The sequence below is a fragment of the Plectropomus leopardus genome, chromosome 10 (assembly GCF_026936395.1).
Source record: "Plectropomus leopardus strain MGB_pleo_1.0 chromosome 10, ASM2693639v1, whole genome shotgun sequence".
Classification (NCBI taxonomy): domain Eukaryota; kingdom Metazoa; phylum Chordata; class Actinopteri; order Perciformes; family Serranidae; genus Plectropomus; species Plectropomus leopardus.
Window position 1 is genome coordinate 25,860,491 of NC_142185.1, and position 19,562 is coordinate 25,880,052.

The 19,562-nt window shown below is 41.2% G+C and overlaps 1 protein-coding gene across 5 annotated transcripts in view; it reads right to left on the minus strand.

The window, feature by feature from the left end:
- il1rapl1a (interleukin 1 receptor accessory protein-like 1a) overlaps positions 1–19,562 on the minus strand; it is a 255,917-nt gene that overhangs the window by 19,519 nt on the left and 216,836 nt on the right. For all 5 annotated transcript variants that reach the window (XM_088083416.1, XM_088083414.1, XM_088083415.1 and 2 more), the window contains exon 7: positions 6,800–6,932. In XM_088083416.1, coding sequence (XP_087939542.1) covers positions 6,800–6,932 — 133 coding nt within the window. The remainder of the gene's footprint in view (positions 1–6,799; positions 6,933–19,562) is intronic.

Consider the following 19,562-nt stretch of genomic DNA (forward strand, 5'->3'; position numbering starts at 1 on the left):
CATGTAATCAAGTGCATGTAATGACACGCGGCATGTATGTAATGGAGCCTCGAGAGCTGTGATCAGGACTGCAGCAATCACAGAGCATATTGTGTTACAATTCCCAACGGCCGCGCCATAAAATGCCCGTGAGCAACCTCGTTCTCTAACAAATATATCTCCATGAAGCGCCCTTTTGTGTTACTGTAAGTACTTGCAGGTATGTTCATTTCTTCTCTCTGCACTCAAAACATATGAGAAATGAAAATCAATAAGGGCTCTTCCTCGGAGTGTGCGGGGGGGGAGGAGGAGCAGGAGGGGGGGGATCAAATAATGGCGATCAGAAGAAAATCTTTTTATAGCGGCTGCCATGGTAACGGAGAGAAGGAGAGAAAGTAATATTCCATAAAGTAAATGAGTGTCTCCCGCTGGGCTGGTTGAGCCTGATGGAGGAGAGAATGGGGAGATAATGCTCTCTCATACCTTAGACACACTACTTAGCCCACTTTCTGCCGTACCCTCAGCACAAATTACACTTTGGAGGAAACAAAGTGCAAATGAGAAAGAGATGTCTGTTTGTGTGAGTGCGAGCATGTGCATGTATGTGTTAATAACGGCGGTGTTGAGAAGGAGGAGTGGGACGAGGAGAGTGTGTGTGTGTTTGAGTGTGTAGGGGGATAATGACTCTCAAGCATCTCTCTTCTTGCTTGCCTTCAAGCCGATAAACTGCACATAAGGACAGCTTGTTGGGGAGATTTGGCATCAGTAATTGAAAGTGTATCACGGGCGCCGCGTGGAGAGGCTGAGGCGGTGCTGATGATATTTGTAGTTTCAGCTGAGTTTGTTGTGCAATGGTGTTGGAAAGGGGGGGATGCTGGGAGCGCTGGGAGAAGTAGGCACGGGAATAATTCATGTCTCTCCAGGGAGTGGTGGCTACTTTGAAGCCTCCAGTTTCACATTATCACACCGTATGAGGCAACGCAGCTCGCTGCCATACCAGCTGATGGATAATGACCAACGCTGTTCAACCTAAGCCTCGAATGGAGACGATGAGGACCTTAAGTTAGAGGAGGTAAATAACAAGGTCCAGGTGAAGCGCAGATATGCATATCGCAGCTGAATTACAGCTCGTAACACGCATACAGCTGGGCTGAGGAGGGAAACTGAACTTCAAGAACACTTTGATCATCTGCTGGTGGTTCACTGAAGGATCCCAGCAACAGCTGAAAAAAAAGCAGGGAGGGAGCCTTCGTCAATTACACCCCAAATGTGAGGAACACACTATTTATAGATATCAGGGAAGCCAGCTCAATAAATACTTTTAAAAGCCAAAAACTTATTTCTTGATTTGGTCAGCAGAAGTCCAGTGTGCAGGATTTAGGGGGATATTTGGCAGAAATGGATTGCAATACATTAAGTGTATTTTCTTTTGAATATAATCATCTGAAAATAAGAACTGTTGTGTTTTAATTACCTTAGAATGAGTAATTTATATCTACACAGGAAGTGGATCCTCATCTGTTGAATATGCCACGTTTTTGCTGTCGCCCAGAAAGGACAAATCAGACAGAGGGTCTAGGTCAGGGCCATGTGCGATTTCACGTTCAACGTGAAACGTTCATGTTCAACAATCAGAATTTCCAGCCCCCACATGAAACTGCTATATTCAGTGTTTTTACTGATTTAAATCACTGAGTCTGTTTGTTTAGGAGAGGAAGACCCCTCTGCGGATAATTCGACCATGAATAAAAACCTCCTGAACATGAACACTGAAGAAATTCTAACTGGGAGAAGTTTCAGCTGGTTGCAATCTGTGATCCTCAATGCTGGATGCCACTAAATCCTCCTAAATCTTACACACTGGACTTTAAACCATGACTTTTTTAACACAGGCCTGAAACTCTGTCTTTTTATACCTTGCACTGCTGCAATTTCTTACTTTACTTTATGTCACTTTAATATAAATGTTTGGTAATTTATTTGATTTTATAATATATGATTTTATGATTTTTTTTAATTTATGGTTTTTTTGGCATTGAGCTATCACGCCCTCTCTGTATTCTATTTTATTTTTGTTTTTGATTTAAATGTTATTTTAAATTGAATAACCTTGTTGGCCTGTTTTATGTCCATTCGTGTAAAGCACTTTATACTGCATTTCTTAAAAGAAAAACAGTGGCACCTCCAAGAGGTGGAAAAAAATCAGTACAATTTAAAGGTTTTAGTGGACTGTACGTATGGGAACTTTGGGATTCATGACCCCACACGTTAAATAACACCATCACAACATTATTTTTGTTGCCCCACTTGCCGGGTGTTATTCAAATATATCAGATTTAAACATAATTCCAGCTAGCAGGCATATATTGAGACAGTCTCGGAACGTGGGGAGAAAGTAAAGAAACGTACGGTAAACAAAACATCACCATTTCTGCATAGCTATGCAGAGCAGAGCTGCTTCACTTCAGCAGCTACAGAAAATACATTTGCCGTCATGTAATGTTACATGGAGGATTATCCACAGAAGATAACTGTGAAATCAATTTTACTTTTTCAAAACTCACAAGGATTCCACTACTTCAATGACTTTTCCAAGCCAAGAAAACAAGATTTTGGAATTCAATGACTTTTCCAGGTTTTCCATGACCGAGGACACCTTGTATATTACATGTTAGAACAGCAGAATCAAATTCCTGAAATTCAGTGATGATTTTTGGGGTTGATACGTGACCCCAAGATTTTCACTGGCCCCATCTGGGCACCTCCATGTCAAATTTCTGGCAGTGCCACTGATGAAAGGTGCTACATGAATATATTTTTATCTTTTATGTTACACTGCTGCATCTGCCGTAACACGTTAACCCCTAGGCCTCAGATTTATAGAATTCCATGTATATCTTTGTAAAACTCTTCAGCTAAACACTTTTCTTCTGGTTGAGCAAGTTTATCAATATCAAGTTAGCTAAATGAGTAAATTGTGAACACTTTCCCAAACGGTGGCTGCTGCAGGCACTTCTTTCTTTCCAATATTCTCTCTCTTTCTTGTGAGCAGAAGTCTGTGTTTGCAACTTATTCAGCCCCTTTATACATTCAATTCAACGTACACCTGCAAAAACACCAACTGAACTGGGTCAATAACATATTGATCACCTTCGTTAATATGCTGAGCCAGATTTGTTTTGTTAATTTATTAATCTCTGCATGCTATGCTAATGTCCAGTCATCCATGCTATGATAACAACAATAGCCCTGTCCCGCTGGCGCAAATGAGAATTTATGGGCTCGGGTTACCATAGAAATGGGGCCCTGTGAATCAATAGGCTCTGGGTTGGGTAAATAAACGCCTGCAGAGACTCTGAGCCCAAGGTATGAACGCTCGTCTTTTAGCTCAAGTTTGGCTGGTGATGCATTAGTAATAAAGCTAAAAGAGTGTGGGTGCTGGCCTGAAGAAGAGATAGCTAATCCTTAGAAACATGCCCACAGTATCATGTAAAAGGGAGACAGCTTGGCTGCAGGGCGAGCACAGATTTGCTCATGTTTAGTTTCTTCTCTCCTTCCTCTTGGTTGTTCCCCGTCCATGCCTGGTCCACATGTCTGTCTGACTTTGCGAGAGTAAAACCGCGGCAGCAGTGGCTGGATGTGAGGAAGCTTCAGGTGGCAGCATCAGCAACAGAGAGTGGATGATCAAATACATTATTGATCTGCTGCATGAAATATTGGTATGAATTATTGATATGATAACCCCTCAGCCAGCGAGCGGGGGAATCCTGGTGTCAGGGAGTAATGGAGGAAGAGAGAGACGGAGAAGGACAGGAGAACAGCGTCGGTGATCAAAATGAGATTTGTTTCTGTTGCATGTTCATATCAGCACACAAGCAAAATCACAGATTTGTCTTCTTTACTTTCCTCCTAGGTGACTTATACCATATTTCTTACTCTTTCTACTTTTTTTCTGTCTGCCCCCTTTCTCCCTCTCTCCTCCTCCTCCTCAGCTCCCCGTGGCCCATCTGCATGCCGCTATAGGTGGCTGCAGCGAGGGAGATAGCGATAGTGGCGGCGGTGTGAAAAATGGCGGTTGTTAACCATCTGACAGGGCTGTCTCCCCAGAGCTGCAGCCTCTCCAAACAGCCCTAATGGGAAACATGCACATGGACGAGGGAATGGACTTGTTTAAATATGTTACACCACTAGGAGGGAGAAACATGGAAATGGGCTTGTTTTAAATGTCTTGGAGTGCTGAAAGTGAGGCATGCTGGGTGAATTTCACAATGTTACACTGAAAGGAGAGGACAAGGGAGGGCCCGTTACAAGAAAGTGCTTTTTTAAGGATCAACACTTAGCAGACTTATACTTGTACATGTGTGATTTATGTGGACAGAAAGGCGGATATGGACTTCCTTTTTCTTAAACGGTGGTTTCCTACTGTGGCGGTGAGTATAAACCGGTAAATGTGCATCCTAGTATCCACCCGATAAATACAAATTTAGAAAATGCTTGCCATGGAAAGAATGCAGTAAACAGTAAAGAAACAAACTGGTTCCTATGTAAGAACTTAACTGGAGACCTACTTTCTAAAACTGTCCAAAATACAATAAAATTGACATGACTTCTTCACAGATTTATCGTCCAAACTCCACGCTTCCTCTTCCTTTCATGAGAAAAATCATACTCAAAGGCTGCATTACTCTGAGACAATCAACAGCTGAACAGGCCAGAGAATTTATGACTGCATGTCGTACGGCAAGAGATGTTTGTCTCACATGATAGGTTCAATTTTTTAAAGAAAATCTTTCTGTGTTATGGTGGCATGCATTACCTATTTAACAAACTATTTAATAAAATGTAACTATTTCACAAATTGAATGCACATCGTATTTTATCCTAAACTGAGATGGGGCAAGAGAAACACATCAAGTATTCATGAAAGCTGAGATCTTAAAGGCTAAGTTTAGTATTTATACTATATATATTTAGTCAACTTGGACCCTATATTCAAATGTTTTTGTGTCTAAGTGACTAAAGTGAACAAAACGTTTCTGAAACTGGTCCAGTACTGAGCAAGACTGCTTCAACAGCCACTCGGGGCATGGTTTCACTGCCAATATAAATCCACAAAAAGTTGTTTTTGCCACTGACATGTTCAGGTTGTTACTATAAGAGTCTGATAAGAAACAGAGCTTTTTGTTAGAGCGTGAGATCCTTTTTGTTAAACCAGAAACAGCTCCAAAGTTGCTACTGCCAAACCCACCAGACCCCATTTAATGATTGTAAATCACATTTCATTCAAATCAACAGAAACAAAATAAAACTCACAAAAAACATCTTGGTTCATCTTTTCAGTGTTACAACAATCGCAAAGTCTGATTGGGCGAAATAAACCCTAAATTCACCCAGTTAGGTGAGAAAATATGCTGCCTCTAAACACACTAAAATTACTGCTTTTTTAAATGTAGTCTGATGGAATTGGCTATGGGGATCCTGGGGCTGTTTCTAGTTAGGCAGAAAGGATTTAAAAAGCAGACTCATCTGTTTTGACTTGCCTTTGTTTGATTTGCCTATGTTTGTTTTTCATGTAATTATCTGTATTTAGTGTTTTAATCCTTTGCTATAAATCACTTTGTGCTCTTGAAAGGTGCTACATATATAAACTTTACTCACTTACTCAAAACTGGACCAATGTGAAAAACAGTTTTCCCCATTAGTCGTTTATAAATAAGAACACGGGAAAATAGGTTGAAATATTCCAAACTAACCCATTAAAGAACAGTACTGCACCTCAACAACTGTGTCTGCCACCAATTTCACTATGAAATTATTTTGCAGAGACTTGAAACTTGCTGGCATTAGACAATCCACCATGACACACAATTCACCACCTGTATTCGTTTTCATATTTTGCCAGAACTGGTAATTCTGCTGCACACAAGGACTGGTTTGAAAACTCTCTTTGATGTAGCACTCAAGGACGCTCCGACATCCCTGACTTCAGTCAGCTGCAGAACAACTAACTTTTCAATGCAAGAAACAACAAAACACCACAGTTTCTTTCCATGATGTAAAGGTTTGTTGATTTTTTTTGTTTTTTTGGCTTGAGGCCTGACTTTTCGACAGCAAAACTGGTAAATGCAATGAGGCGTGGGACAAATAATCAATACAAAACTGTGGTACAATACAATACACTGGCACTAATACTGTAGTATGTTGTGTTGATACAGTGTGCAGCTATACTAACACAACAATGTTTGGAATTATAAGCTTGTACTCATTGATTTGTGTTTAAAACATGAAAATAAAAACAATTTAGAAAGCTGTTAATAAACAGTATTCCTCGAAAAGTTGAAATATGATTTTTCTATTTCAGGGGTGTGTGTTTAATTCACTGACACACGTATTGCGATACATAATAGATGATTATCTTGCTGTGTATGTGATGGATGCGCCTCTATTGGTACTGTGCAAAATGTAGCTTATTATCCTGTTTCCACCTGCTTGCCGACGCATTTCCACTGAACAAAAATGTAATTTAAACAATAAAATAAAGGTGACAAAATGAATGAGTGATGCTTTAAAACAAGCTTTAAGTCTCTGCATGATGGTCACACCAGAGCAAAATAAATGAAAACCAGCAGCTGTGTGGAAGGCAGCAAATAAATCTCTGGAAAATGGTTGGTTTAGTGAATGCAATTTGGAGTTAATGGGCTAAAACATGCAAAGCCATTGGTATCGTCCGTTAATATTTTCCAGTGAATTTATCTACATCTGCTATTAATTCCTCATTAGTGCCATGTCCTGTGAAATCAACTCCAGCAGAGTTTCTTACTTGATGTCGCTTTCCTGGATCCTCTCTTCGTCCAAGTCCTCGATGAACTTCTCTCCCTTCATCCAGTAGATGAGTGGGCTGACGTCGCCGCTGTAGCCGAAAAATGCCCGGCACGTCAGGTTCAAAGCGCTTCCTGCAAAGACAGGAGGAGACATGCTGTCATGCTTGATTGTCCTGCTGGCTTGTTAAAAGGTGTGCGTTAGTGTGCAAGGCCCAGAAAATATGGCACAGCTCCTTCAAAGTCAGTGACATCAACAGAAACATTTTGGTGGAGACGTTAAATTCATATGTATGCATCAAACATATGCTGGTGCATTACTGCCTGGGCTATCATGTGTACACACACATCCTAGCACAAAATTCATGTCAAAAGTGGTTGCATGAGAGACGATGTAAGCTGGACACTCAACACACCTTGGGCCGCTGTGATTACACCAGACAGTCTGTCCTTCAACACAGAGTGAAGGGATCTCAGGAAATGTTTTGATTCTCTCACGTCAATAGCACACACATACAGTAAACTGATCTGAGTAAACAGCAATGAACACATGAGGGCACTCAAGAGCTTTCTACAAAACCCCTCGAGACTGTGTGCCCATGAGAGAAAAGAAGGCAAAATGATGTGAGTGGAGGCTGACAATAACATTATTTTACTTCGAGCTGCTGCTGCTGGGTATGAAGGAAGGTCAGGAGTCAACAACTGCAGTTTGCTGAGAGCTGATGTGTGGAGGAAGAAGTGATTGTCACTGAGGGTCTTTGTTCCGTGAATTGATGGATTATCTCGTTGGTTCAACAGAGAGAGGCCGAGTATCCAGGAGGAAAACAAAGGTGATGCTTCATGCAGCAATTGAAGAAAACCTTAATTTTAAAGGGACAGTTACCCCCAAAATCAAAAATATATATTTTTCTTCTTATGTGTAGTGCTATTTATCAGCCCAGATTATTTTGGTGTGAGTTGCAGAGTGTTGGAGATACCGGCAGAAGAGATGTCTGCCTTCTTTCCAATGTAATTGAACTAGCTGGCACTTGGCTCGTGGTGCTAAAAGTTCTAAAAAAAATAATGTGAACAGTAATGTCTCTTTATAGAAATCATGACCCCATTACTCAAGATAATCCACAGACCTTGTTGTTAACAGTTTCGTGTAGGAACTAGTTCTTTATACTACTATATATACTATACCCATGGACAAGACGCTTGTGACAGCGTGAGTTGTAAACATTAATTGCATCCTCCCCGGCTGAGCTGTAATGTCAGCTAACTCAGTGGTGTTAAGTGAGCTAGCAGTAGATGCATGCTTCCCTTTGCGCGGTAATATGGTTGGTGAGTGTACTTTGGTAGAAAGAAAATGATTCCTTCCAACATGAAACTTCTTACAACAGGGTCTGTGGATTATCTTGAGTAACCGAGTCATGATTTCTGGAAAGAGACATTACTGTTGAGTTTTTCAAATCTTTTTTTGTTGCTTTGAACACCACAAGCTGAGTGCCATCTAGTTTACCTCACTGTTCTTCATAAAAGTTACGATCGTGGGATGGGGGAACAGAGTTTTGCACGCCTTTAGGGCAGCACCAGAAGTAGTAACAGCACTAAACAGACTTCATTATAAAAGGGGAAGCTGGCAGGACAGGATCATGAGCAGGACAGTTTTGATGAAGTGTTACGCATGCGACCCACCTCTGGGACATTTGAAAAGTAGCTGGTAACAGTTAGCAGCTAACTCAAAAACCAAGAAGCAGCTGAAAATGTCTGCAAACTGGTAAAACTATGAGATTCGGGAGCTCCTTACCCTTCAAGCAGAGGACAACATCCAGTCCCATAACACAGGGACAGTAAGTGATTGTTATTGCCATATTGTGCAGTTGTTATTCTTTAAAAGGTGACATGTAGCCAACATGTATGTTGCACTAGAGGCAGGCACTGTTGTGTTAAATGTCACACCTGTCAGGCCTCTTTTGCTTCTTTGATGCCGGTATGCTGTCTAAAATTACATACTGGAGCAGCATGATGCTGCCATTATTTTGTTCTGTTAAAAATGCAAAGGAAGCATAAAGAAGGGACTATGTTGTGGCCATTTATTGCACTCTCTGTGTAAAAAAGAGCTTTTGAGGGAATATTCCTACAACCAAACAATTTAGACTCATAACAAATATCAGGAAAATATGTATTTTTTAAAATTTTGGGCTGGACCAACTCTTTAAATCCATTTCAATAACACTAGTGGTGTAAGTGTGCTATGAAAGATGTAAACATGCAGCACAGACTGTAGCAGTGGTGTGAGTCGATTAGATTTGGCATAAAGAGGCTCTTCTTTCCCCCACTCAGGCAAGACCTTTAGTGTCCATGAACTATGCATGTATCAGGCTGGTGAGTGTAAAGATGGAGCACTGTTGGCATATACGAGCACATGTTTATTTTGCTTCTCTCTGGAGTGGCATTCTCAAAAAGGCCCGGGGTGCAGCAGCATGTTATTGCTCTCAGCGAACGACACAGTAACATGTAAACAACATACAGATGAGGGAGGCTCATCATGCAGCAGCAAGTACTGTAAACTGTACAGTGAAGGACGCTCTCCTCTTGGGAGAGCCAGTGCTCTGCCTGACTTCGAGGCATGTGATTCGGGGAGCATTGGGAGGAAGGCATGACAGGGGATGGGGAGGTGAAAGAGATGCTTTTCCCTGTTTCACAGCAGGATTTATGAGCAGGAGTGCAAGGTAAACTGTGCTGGTATGGGGCATGTATTCCATTAATCCTGCTTAGCATGTGACAGCACCATGGACAGCTCCCCACAGCCTAGTGGAGGGAAAAGATGGCAAACTATAGTCCTTAAAGAAGTATTTCACCGAAATAAAGAAGGTCCTTGAATAAATCTAGGCCGTCTATGCAGTAGAAATACGCACATTCTTTTGAAACTGGTGCTACGTTAACAGAGAAAACAGAGAAGGATGCTTTTGCTCAAAACTACCAGAATGCTACATGCCTCATCAGACCAATAAACACTCCTGCTGTTGGATGATGTAATGTAGACTGGTCTTTGTGCAAGAATGGCTGGATCTCGTGTTACAGTTATGTACGGCAAGCTAAAACTTTTGAGGTGAGAAATAGGTAGTCTAGTAAAACCATCCTGATAACATGAGCTCAACACCCTGTTTCTCTCCCTAGTTCAGTCTGGACTTTAGTTTGCGGGAGTTACTCGCTTTGACAGATAAACTCCATCAGCCAATACGTTAGCATTTGCATCTGTTCCTGTACTACATGTCGCCAGTCTATAAAAGTCTAATAAAATACAATTTATTTATATTAACCATTTGTATGTGAAGTGTACCTCATCAACAACATAGTTTTTGTGGTACACTGGCATTGCCAGTTAATGTTATTTCTCCATTTCTCATTCAGCAGTCCAGAGGCAGCTGGCTGCTGAATACCAGCTGGCAGTGTCCTCGTCTGTCCGTAGCATTGTGAACAACAACCTGCACGGCCGTGATCAGCTTTTCAGCCCCTCGTTTCTGCTTCTCCATTAGTGCAATCAGTGGCAAAACAACAATTAACATTGTATTTGTACCAGGGAACATCCTCATCACCAACAGAGCCAGTTAGTAAAACAAGCTTTTGCCAAATCCAGTCAGAAAAATGGCAAAAAAAAGTCTTCTCCTCAGAGGCACTCCGAGAGTGCATCCTCCTGTCCTTTTTTGTCTCAGTTTAATGTTCTTGTCGACTCTACTGCTGATCTAATTTCACTTATTCCTGCGTTTACTCTGCTAATGCTGATGTTAGCACTTGTTGCTGCATGAGCCACTATTACTGTTTTGAAAGCAGTGGCTGTCAAACTACATCATCTACTATAATGCAGTTTCTGACCGGCTGCTGATGTTTTCAACTACAGATCCTTGATTCGCCTGACTGGACTGTGGTGGACTGAAATCGTTCAGACTGAAGACAGGGAGAGATGGTGAATAGATTCACCTGGCTAATAAATAGGCAACATAATCTTATTTAATGTTTGATCAGCATTGATCAGTTTTTTTTCGACTTCCATTCTCACTGTACAGTATGGTACCCACTTCCTGCTGAAAAAAAATCACTACTGCAGCTAATCGGGGCATTAAAATTTGCAGTAACATTATCATTGCCTAGTTTTATCGTTTGATTGCATTTCGAGTCCAAGTTCGAGTTTGAGAGAGAGGCGGGTAAATCCTTGTGATCCAGCTCTGGTGGGCAATACAAATATGTGGAAGTACAGCCTGAGAGCTGGCCAGACACTGTCAAATAATGTGAAATATGTCATTTGATTGAGGGAAGGAGGGATGTCTAGGGACATCTTGGCACTGGTTAGAGGGAAGAAAATTTACCATGGTTCATCTACACATACTGCCCACATTGTTGTTATACAAAGCTGGCTGAAAATTGGAAAAATAACTAGTATCCTCTCAGATACAATCACAACATAATGCTCATTGTGCTGCATTTTACTGGGGTTTCCATTTTTTGGGGGAGGGTGGTCTTTGCACCCCTTCCTCTCCACTAACAACCTTTTTCTCCGCTGCCCTCGCCAAGACCGGTGGAACACATGTCTTCAGAGCAAAACTGGCAAGGTTATTTTTGAAAACCTGTTTGTGTTTGAACTAAGGGCATGTATCCTCTGTGCTCCCGCTGCCCACAAACCCAGACACAGCTTCAAAAGATTTCAGTAGGTCACTCTCTGCACAAGCAAAGTTTTAAGGCGTGCAGAGAAGGAGGATGGGAGGACACCCAGGAATGAACTGATGGTGGAGCAGTGGCTGACATTTCCAAAGTTCAACAGCCACTCTCAGCTTGGTATTTGTGCACAGCCGGGCTCTACAAAGGCTACACGCTGTACCTACAAAACAGGAAACCTCCTGCACGCACACGCACACGCACACGCACACGCACATGGACACAGACACAGACACACACACACACACACACACACACACACACACACGAAGGGTTTTCTGCAGTGATACTTAACTGTACAGTCACAATTCATCATTTGTGCAGCAATCGTGCAAAGTAACCACACTGTGCAAAGCACGTATTGTACAACTGTGTTTCTCTGTGTGTGAGGCTGATGCAGCATTTCCTTTTTCCTCTGCTTATAAATCCCCCCCATGCTGTTAGTTTATCCCACAGATCAATTGCAAACTAGGAATGTCATGCTGCCGGCAGCCGCTGCCTGGAGAGGAAGTCTCCACTGAGCTCCCAGGGAATCACAGGAAATTGTTGAAGGCCTCATGCTGTCTTATTCTAATCCAAGTGCAGCACGCCCCAAAACTCCCTCACAGCCACTTTGGTTACTTCTTCCACCACTGCAAACATTGCTGGGGGGTGTTAAACCTGCAACTTCACCATCACATTCATAACACCCGTTTCCACTGCAGGAACACGGGGTAGTTTACGGGGACTTGCCTGTTGGCGCAGGTCCTCGGTAGAACAATTTTCTGGAATTTTTATGGGGGTGAAACAAGTCCGTGCCTCAAGGTATGTACTTCAGTGCAGGCCCGAAAACTGCTAGGAGGGTCATGAGGATGATTCTGTGCTGACTGGGTATAACTCAAGGTGGAGGAAGACATCAACAAAACAAGCACCATTTTTAATACTACGTTCATGTCATATCGGAATAAATGGAGTAATGACATTCCCACTGGAAAAATTCACACGAACGGCCTCTCATGTCTGAAAACAACTCAGAGATAATTTAATAACACAAGTTGCTGACTTGGCATCGTGAATGCATAAACATGGTGGGCAAAACTCCATGTTTGGTCAATGGTAATACCCTTTTGGCCTTTTGGCGTTGCACACTTACGCCAAAAGCACTGACGAAGCGGCACTATTTTACGAGTTCAGAATGAGAACGGACCGGTAGGACGTCTCACTGTTGACTGTTACATAAAGATGTCATTAAGAAAAAAGTTATAGTGTGTGCACTTTTTCATGTGCAGCCTTCAATTATATGCTGGCTCCCTAACACTCAGTCATCATTACTTTTCAAAATGCTCCAAAATGGTTAGTTTAGCAGGAGTTACTCCCAGGCCCTCTCGAAGGGTTGCAGAAGGTTTCAATTGAAAATGTTCCTCCTACTGTTAAAAAGGTGATTACAACCCTGCATCACATGATCTTAGGCAGCAGATGGAATTTGCCAAGTTGTATTGGTAGATCGATTCCTCAGACTTATTATTCTTAAGAAAAAAATTGAAGGACAACCTTCTACTTTTAAAAACACAATATAGTTCCTTCGACTATTCCCAAAACAAAGACCATGTGTGCCATTCGATATGTTCAGTCAACAGCTTTACAGACATGTCTTTCACAATGATGGTCTAGAGCAGAAATTGTTTTTTTTTGTTGTTGGCTGGGGGGATAAATTGGCAGCAAGGCTGAATGCTACATCATACACAGCTCTATAGTGCATCAATATATCCATGGTCACATCACGTCCTCCTCCGACGCTAAAAGTACATTCACTTCCCTCTACGGTTCTTAAGTTATTCGCTGCACATTCCAATGCACAGTTGAAATAACACCAAGTTATTAAACATAACATGTATACATCTACAACAAACCACCACAGCTGCAGTTTAAATCTGCGTGCTGAAGAGAACGAGTGTGTGCGCAGTGCTGTAGAAAAAGATGTACAAATATTAGCCATGACTAATATTTGGCATGACTCTGTCATTAGCCTCTGAGCCAGCAAACTACTATGATGTCAAGCCGGTTGAAGTTTGAGCAGATGGTGGGAAGACTATTAACCAGGACTGGAACAATGAGGTGAATAATTCGCACACTATCAAGTTAAAGAGGAGGAGGAGCAGCTTTTTAAATCTGTTCTCTCCTGCTGTCAAACCCCACAGCAGTGTCATCATTACTATTATGATCTATTATTATTCCTGAGCAGTTTGTAACCCTTGGTAACTCACAAGAATGGTGTCTGTGTTGACTTAAACTGATCTTGATGGTGAATTATTACCAAGACGTTATTGTTTCTAAATGGGTGAGGTAGTAATGTGCACAGACAGACCCCAGACCACGCAGACTGTAGTCAGTTCTAATGATGTGAGTGTGTGTGTGTGTGTGTGTGTGTGTGTGTGTGTGTGTGTGTGTGTGTGTGTGGAGGAGTTAAGGGTCCATTCACCACCTCGGGTGTCCTAACAGAAGAAAAACATACACGTCTAAAAACCTGGGTAATTAAAGTGCTTACCGGTTCATTTTAAAAGAAGAGTCAGTTCTCAGATAAAAGCAGCACGGAGGGCGAGGAAAGCCAAAGAAAGTTAAATTATAACCTTGGGCTTGAGAGAGGCTTTTAAGAGAGCAGCATGAAAAAACAAGAACAAGCTGAAGGATCTGTTCCAGCGAGAGTAGCAGATTAGAGTGAGTCCTTTTCAGAGGCTACTTCACATTGTTGGGACTGTAACCGCAGTCACAGTTACAGGTTTTAACTAGAATTAAAACCTCACAGTCTTCGCCAACCAGACAACTTACAGTTCACATACATGCCTGTCAAGACTCATATAATATATGGAGAGAGGACTTTAAACAAGCTATTAAGTGTATTCTTTGGCGAAATGTGGATGCACACATCTTCAACCCAGCAGCACAGAAGATCTTTAAAATAAGGTGTGCATCAGGGATGTGTTTAGGGAGCGGCCTGAGGTGGAAAGTTTTAAAGGGCTGCAACTGACAAAATTTTTTATTATCAATTATTCTTTGTATTATTTTCTCGCTCAATCAATGATTCGTTTAGTATGAAATGTTTAGGAAAAAAAGTATTTTTAATATTTTAAATGAGTTAAAATCATCTACTATTGCATAGGGAAAATAAAAGTGCCAGACATTATTTTTCAAGTAATTTTTTTCTCTACAAATGTATTTTCACATAAGGATATAGTTTAAAAGCTAATTTGCAATAAAATATTAAAAGAATTACAACGATTATTAAACATTTTCTTGATATTGATATTATCATCACGATGTTTTTTCCTTTATCATCAAATCCTGCCATAAAAATGTTTATTGTGGCTGGCAGCCCTACTCACAATTTACAGCAAACAAAAGTGAAAACAACATGCCTTTTTAATATGCTGTTAACAAAACAAGACTTGGCAAAATACCATTTCATAGGCTGCCAGCAATATTAGTTTACATTTACATTTGATATGTAAAAACGAAAAAATTCAAATCCATCCAGTTTTTTTTGAAGTTGACAAATAAATGTGTCATTACAAGACTTGGCAAAATTTGTTGTGAGAAATATCCCCCGCTGAATGTGCGCCTCGTCCAGCACCGGAGCATGATTAAGTGTTTTTGTGAGTGTGTGTCTCTTTATCTGTGCATGTCTCTGTGTGTCGTCTTTGCCTTCACGCATGCGTGGGTGTGGAACAAATGCATGTAATCTGAGTGATTGACATCCTCCCCCCGGCTGAGAGTTGGTCACAGCGCCTGATGGAAATGAGATTTAAGATCCACCCTTTCTTTTATATCTGCCCCGCGTCTATCAGAGTCTCACCGACTTCCACACAGACTGATTACGACTCGGGTCCACCAGAAGCTACATGATGAATACTCAGTGAAGGACAGTATAATTTGAAAGGATACCTCTTGAACCTAATTAGAACTGGATGTGCAGTGGAGGTGAAGTTATAAAGAGCCCCATCCCCGCTGTAATCTAGCCTCTGTACCACTGGCCCCACAACACCGTTTTCTCAAATTGTTTTTTTCTCTTGTTGGTCTTTGAAAAGCTAAAATGGGAGTTTCCATCAAGACAAATGGGTGCGTTATACTGTACTGGCTGGAAAACCTCAATATTTCAGCAGATGATTATTTTGTGAGCGTTCAGTGACTTCATGAGTCAGTGCTGTTAAAGCGGAAAAACAGTGAGTCTGGCTCCGTCCAGGTAAAAAAAAAATTCACCTATAAGCACGTCTAAATTGACTAATTCATTCAGTACTTCTTGTTTGTGTGGGTGCAATCACTTCCTGAAGTTTTGTCATCACTGTGAGGTTGCCAAGCTTGAAATAACCCAGCATATAACTTCCTGTGAAGCCATGAATTGTTGTTTGGCTTTGATACAAGTTAAACAAACATGATACAATTTGTTAATTTGTGAGCTTTAAAGGTGCAGATTTTGTTATCTCTGGACAGAGTCAGGCTATCAAGCTTTATATTAAGTTAAGCTACCTTGTGCTCACCCCGCCAGAGGAAATGTTGGCATTATACGTTTCTGTAAACCACGAATACTTTGTATGTATGTATGTTAAATGTTTCTAAAGCGAAGTGAGTTGACTTCGTCGTTGGGAGGTGCAGAGGATGGTGGATGTGGTGACAACTAGCTTCAAGGCCTTCCATACTGCAGCCCACAACAGACCACTATTCAAGACCAACAAACAACACTGTGTGTGTACTGTGTCACAAATGAATGAGTGAATACGTGAATGCGTGAGAGACCAAGAATGGTGTATTTTGGCATTTGGAGCGACTATAAAATGACTCGTGCTGCAGAGGGTCATGAATTTGATTTGCATCAACCCTCTGCGCGTGTTTAGCTGATTTCACAGTATTTGGGATAATTAGGCTTCACAGAGCTGGCACTCAGATTCAGACAGAGGAATACTTTCTGAGCCAGAGGAGAGGAAAACAAACCTTGCACAGAAAACACTCTGCAGATGCTGTCCAAATTCAGCACAGATGCACAGCGCACACAGTGAGATTGACAGATACGCAGACAGAGGGGCAGATGAATGAACAGACAGGCAGGAAAAAAAGAAACAATAAAACCATGCGCATACAAACATGATTATAAGCGAACAGACGCACACATGCACGTCAATGTCAGCTCTGTCTTTTCTGTCTCTTCTCTTTCTCCCAGAATCCACTGAATAGGCCCGTTGTCTTTTACATGTCACTGCTCTGAGCAGAGTTTGATTCTTTGTGTGTGACAGCCACCACCATATTTTATTTGTAGAATAAGCAACAATCTGGAGTGCTTTCTGAATAAGTCATGGTCGGAGTGTGTTTGATGTTTCATAACACACTCTGGTCTTCATCACAACCCAATGTTCTCTCAGTGCTCTATTTTCAAGGCAGGGCGAAGTCTGGCACAAAAAGCGATACCACATGTTGGTGTTGTATTCACCCTGAAGTGCACTTTGCACATTTGTTTGATTTTCTTGCCCTGTGCAGGTGGGAGGAACACTGAGTTGGAAGGTGTTGGTATTTTGTTTTAATAAAGTATTCAGTTTTCATCAAAACGTCAATCATTTTGCAAATATTCATAATTCCATTTGAGCTGAAACTACCATATCAGCGACTATGATTTGAAAAGTGTGGCACCAAAACACAACACCGCTACATAGAAAGCTGGAATTGCTGTGATGAAATAATGCACAACTCTGCTGCAAAATAACCACATCATCCCAGTTAAACTCAATCATTTCTGACAACCATAAAATGCAGGAGAGTCTGGGGACACGTGGAAGGTAAAAAGTTTGCACAACTGACAGTGAAAATATCAGAATTAGAAAACCAGCCTCCTTTTAACATCATATCACATCCTCGGGACTGCCTGTTCCTACCAGCCTTCACTCTGTGGACTCATCCAAAAACACGATGTTACCAAGGGAAACAGCTGCGTGCATCATCTCCCTTTTTTCCATCCTGTCTTGCAAAAGCCCCATTTCATTTTTAAGAGCTTTCCTAATTGCAATATGATGTCATACAGCAAAATAAAGATCCAACCTAGACACATGATAAGACTTTAAAATGGCATGCTCTGAATTTACTATTGTCCAAAACAGATTTTCCACTAAAATGTTCACTACTTTACTGAATACTGATTGTGCTGTGTGTTCACTGGAGATTTAAAGGTTTCATTTGTGTAATTTGACCTTCAGGTCATTGCTCAAATGTGAATGTCTCAAGCCATGATTGACAGCTGTGACAGCCAATCCATGTGCTCGCATTCAATGGGGCTTCTAACGATTGGTCGGATGGGTTCTCCCACTGCGACTATCGCTACTGCGTCTGGCTCCAAGTCTGGCTCCATATGACTTCACTAGCGCAAGATGGCAGCGCCCATATATATTTTAGCCTCACTTAAGTATAGCTGGGGTATGTGGTGGCACATCAACCATCTTTATATACAGTCTATGGCAGTTACCCATGGTCGTCTTGTGGGAGGGGCTTCAGACAGACAGAAGACGTTTTTTTCGAATTCTGCTGTTTTTTGCCTTTTCCAGATTCCTGCTGTACCCAGCTCTAATAGCGTCATTGAGTTAATGTGGGGGAATTGTCATGTTTTTGCACCCATTAAACCAATTATCTCTTCACTTGTAGTTGACAACAAGGACACTGTGTTTGCATTAAAACCGAACCAAGTTTAATTTATTTGTTGAATTACTACTTAATTTTATATTAATTAATTAAAACCTCATTTAGCTGGTTTTCGTTTTTAGCCAAGTTAGCCAAACAGCTCCTGAGATGGCAGTTTTGTCTGTCAGTCCGTCACTATCCAGGTTAATGATCTCAACAGCTATCACACTGTCATTAAATTTGATACAAAGAGTCATGGTCCTAAGTACATGGATCTCCATAACTTCTGGTAGACTCTTAGTCACTTGTTTTGTTTTTATCTTCACACCTGCGTGTTTCTGTACATAAAAAAGCACAGTCACGAAGCCAAGTATCATTCCAAAGCAAATTAAATATTTCCAGAAAATCAGCAAAAGAAAATTCACCCGCATAGGTTTTGTAATTAGCAGTTTGGTGCATGGAGATAAACCATTGATGGTGCCATCAAACCACTGCAGAACAAGAGAGTGAAAGACTTTAAAAAGGCACATCATCTACTTTTGTTATATATATATTACATGTGTCTGTTTTTTTGTTTGCGTTGTTTGTTTGCCACAGTATGTATTTTTTTTCTTTCGACTTAACAACTTTGCACTGTGTTGCAATTTAGCAGTTACATTACGATAACAACTGAATAAACCTCTGACTGCAAATTTCTCTCCTTTTAACACAGACACACACCTGATGCTACTACAGCGTTTTTAAGGCAGCCGGTTGGCGTCCTTACAGCTGTGGTTGGTTGGGAAACCAAGATGGTACAATCATGAGCAAACCTGTCAGCTTATACCGGCAGTAATGTACTGATGTAGATCAGATGAACACCTCATATTCTTTAAATGTCAACATATGACAAGTTGAGAGCAGCAGAGTTGGAGCAGACTTGTTATAAGCTTGAGCTTATCAAATGAGATTTTAAGGTGAGCTGTAAATCTAAATACAAGAGAGGTTTCTCATTCCATATAATGCCATAAAACCTCTCATCTGAAGTGAAAAATCTCCAAAACTGCAGTATAATAAGACTTTCATGCAAAACAGCGTTCTTCTACAGCCCTGCTTTTGACAGACCCTGTCATTTCAGTTTGGGTATTTGGAGCATTAATTAAAATGGCCAAGCAGAAAGTGCTTGTGCGCGCATATGTACTGTATATGTGTGCCTGTGTGTGAGAGAGAAGGAGGGGGAGAATTCGTGTTGGTGAAGATTTCCTGTGGATATCGCTGCAGGAAGATCTGATACAAGTCCTGTCAGTCACGATTCTTCCCCCACAAGGTGTGAAACAAGCATGAAAAAGTGCACATGGTACTGTGTAATCCTTTTTCCGCACGCAGAAAGGATAAGAGGAGCGAACAAGACAGGCAGTAAATAGACACATGTAGCTTTGAACAACAAAATTCCGATGCATT